Source organism: Sminthopsis crassicaudata, chromosome 1 (genome assembly GCF_048593235.1).
Source record: "Sminthopsis crassicaudata isolate SCR6 chromosome 1, ASM4859323v1, whole genome shotgun sequence".
NCBI classification, from domain to species: Eukaryota; Metazoa; Chordata; class Mammalia; order Dasyuromorphia; family Dasyuridae; genus Sminthopsis; species Sminthopsis crassicaudata.
Genome location: NC_133617.1, coordinates 742,784,538 through 742,786,567, shown reverse-complemented (window position 1 = coordinate 742,786,567; position 2,030 = coordinate 742,784,538). Strand labels below are relative to the sequence as shown.

Below are 2,030 nucleotides of genomic sequence, written 5' to 3'. Positions count from 1 at the left end.
CATCTGTGTAATTACCGTACAATCGAAAGAGACATCAAGTTGGACTGTGTGCAGGTATTTATTCCACAGTATTTGTCCAGACAGACTGTTCAAACAAATTCAGTGAATCGAAAAAACGAAAAACAAATGCCCAAAACCCCCAGACCCCCGACCATCTAGTAGAAAGAAAATCACTGTTTTTACAGACAAAAAAAAAAAAAAATCAACAGAAAAAAAAAAGAAAAGGAAAGGAAAAGAAGTCCAAATAAGAAAAGAGATTTATTATTACATAGAAAATGTCACAATATTTGAAACCACACTTTTGAAACTAGGGAACACCGTCAACTGAGTCGTGCCAGTTACACAGGGCCCAAGCATCTGCTTTGTCTTAATGAGACGGGGGAGGTGAATGACCACTGTTTATTTTCATTTTCCTCATTAATTATGAAAAACTGCATTTAATTCATCTTGCATGGTGAGAGATTGGCCGCGCAGATGTAAGTCGTAAGGGAAGTGGCTGTCTGTGGGCAACCGAAACATGGAACCCTGCCCAAGGGGACCCCTGGGTGGCCCAGCACAGTAATGCATGCCGTAATGGTAATTTTTGCCATAGTCCAAGGCTTCTTCTTGCTTCAGGGAAAATATCCCATTATAGTTAATTGGGGGAGGACTTAAGGGACCTTCAAACTGAGGGCTGGCACACTCCGGGGATGTGCTCTCATAGAAGGACTCGTAAGCAGTGCAGTAATTGTAGGGCTTCATAGACTTGGCATTCTCTAGAGTTCCATGGCCTGGGGGTGTGCTGAGCTCGGGGCTGTGGTAGGGTGGGTAGAAGCTGGAGTAGGGTGACCTTGTGTGGTGGGCAGTCTCACCACCCTGACCCATCAGGAAACTCCTGGCATTGAGCTGCAGGCAGCCTGCCACCAAGTTTGTCGTTGGCTGGGAGAGCCCCTTGCACAAGTTCTGGACGAACGTGAGCAGGTCCGGCCGCTTGCCAATTCTCAAAATCTCCGAAAGAGCCCAAATGTAGTTTTTGGCCAGGCGTAAAGTTTCGATTTTAGACAGTTTCTGGGTTTTGGAATAGCAGGGGACCACTTTCCTTAAATTGTCCAAGGCATCATTGAGACCGTGCATCCTGTTTCTTTCTCTGGCATTGGCTTCCTGCCTCCTGAACTTGACCCTTTCCACTCTGATCTTGGTGGTCTTTTTTTTCCTCAAGCCTCTCCTTCTGGGTAACCCATTCTCATCTTCCTCTTCTCTGTCATCTTCCTCTTCTTCTTTCTCTGTTTCTTCTCCGGGGCCCCTTTTGATGTGTTTTCCTCTGAGCACAATCTGCTTCGAAAAGCTTTCCGGTTTCTTACTTTGCTTTTGGTCCTCAGTTTCTCTGGAAAACTTTCTGCACATCTGGGGCTCTGCCATTACAACAGACTCATCAAAGGGGAGCGTTAGCATGGCTCTCTCTACAAGCTTAAATGACCTGAAAAAATGCCAGCACAATATTTAAAGTGTTTTCATTTCCTCCTTACACACATGCATTTGCTTAATTATCAGATTATATAAATGCATGAAAATGACAGTTTTTGAAAAAAAATGTAACACTGATTTAATGAATATATTTTCTGCATTTGATAGAAATTTAAGTTTGAGCAGACTCAAATGATGGAAACACTGATCCATGCAATAGCTCAGGTTAACATAACATCAATTTATCCAAAGTAAGAAGTAAAAACAGTTAGTAAACCAAACCAAACGAAACCGAACATTGCTCTCCATTCCTCTCCTCCCTTGTTCATTTAGCTTTCATTTAAACCAGCTTTTAGCCCCCACAAATTTGACTGTGGAATCCCAACAAATGCAAAACATGATGTAACAATGAAGAATTTCATTAATTTGATTCCCCTGGGTGCAAAAATGCAAAGAGGTACCAGGTTGTTGCTGCTGTTTTGAAAGCAAAAAGCTGGGTTTCCAACACTCAAATCTTTAACTTTATCTGCTAAATTATACAACTCTACATTTGGGCAAATTACTGCTGGAATGCGAGGCTTCAGAGG

The 2,030-nt window shown here is 42.6% G+C and overlaps 1 protein-coding gene across 1 annotated transcript in view; it reads right to left on the bottom strand.

Moving 5' to 3' along the window:
• Positions 1-239: 239 nt before the first annotated feature.
• NEUROD6 (neuronal differentiation 6) overlaps positions 240-2,030 on the bottom strand; it is a 2,739-nt gene continuing 948 nt past the window's right edge. Inside the window, exon 2 of the mRNA XM_074284358.1 lies at positions 240-1,456. Coding sequence (XP_074140459.1) covers positions 418-1,431 — 1,014 coding nt within the window. The 5' untranslated portion in view covers positions 1,432-1,456 and the 3' untranslated portion in view covers positions 240-417. The remainder of the gene's footprint in view (positions 1,457-2,030) is intronic.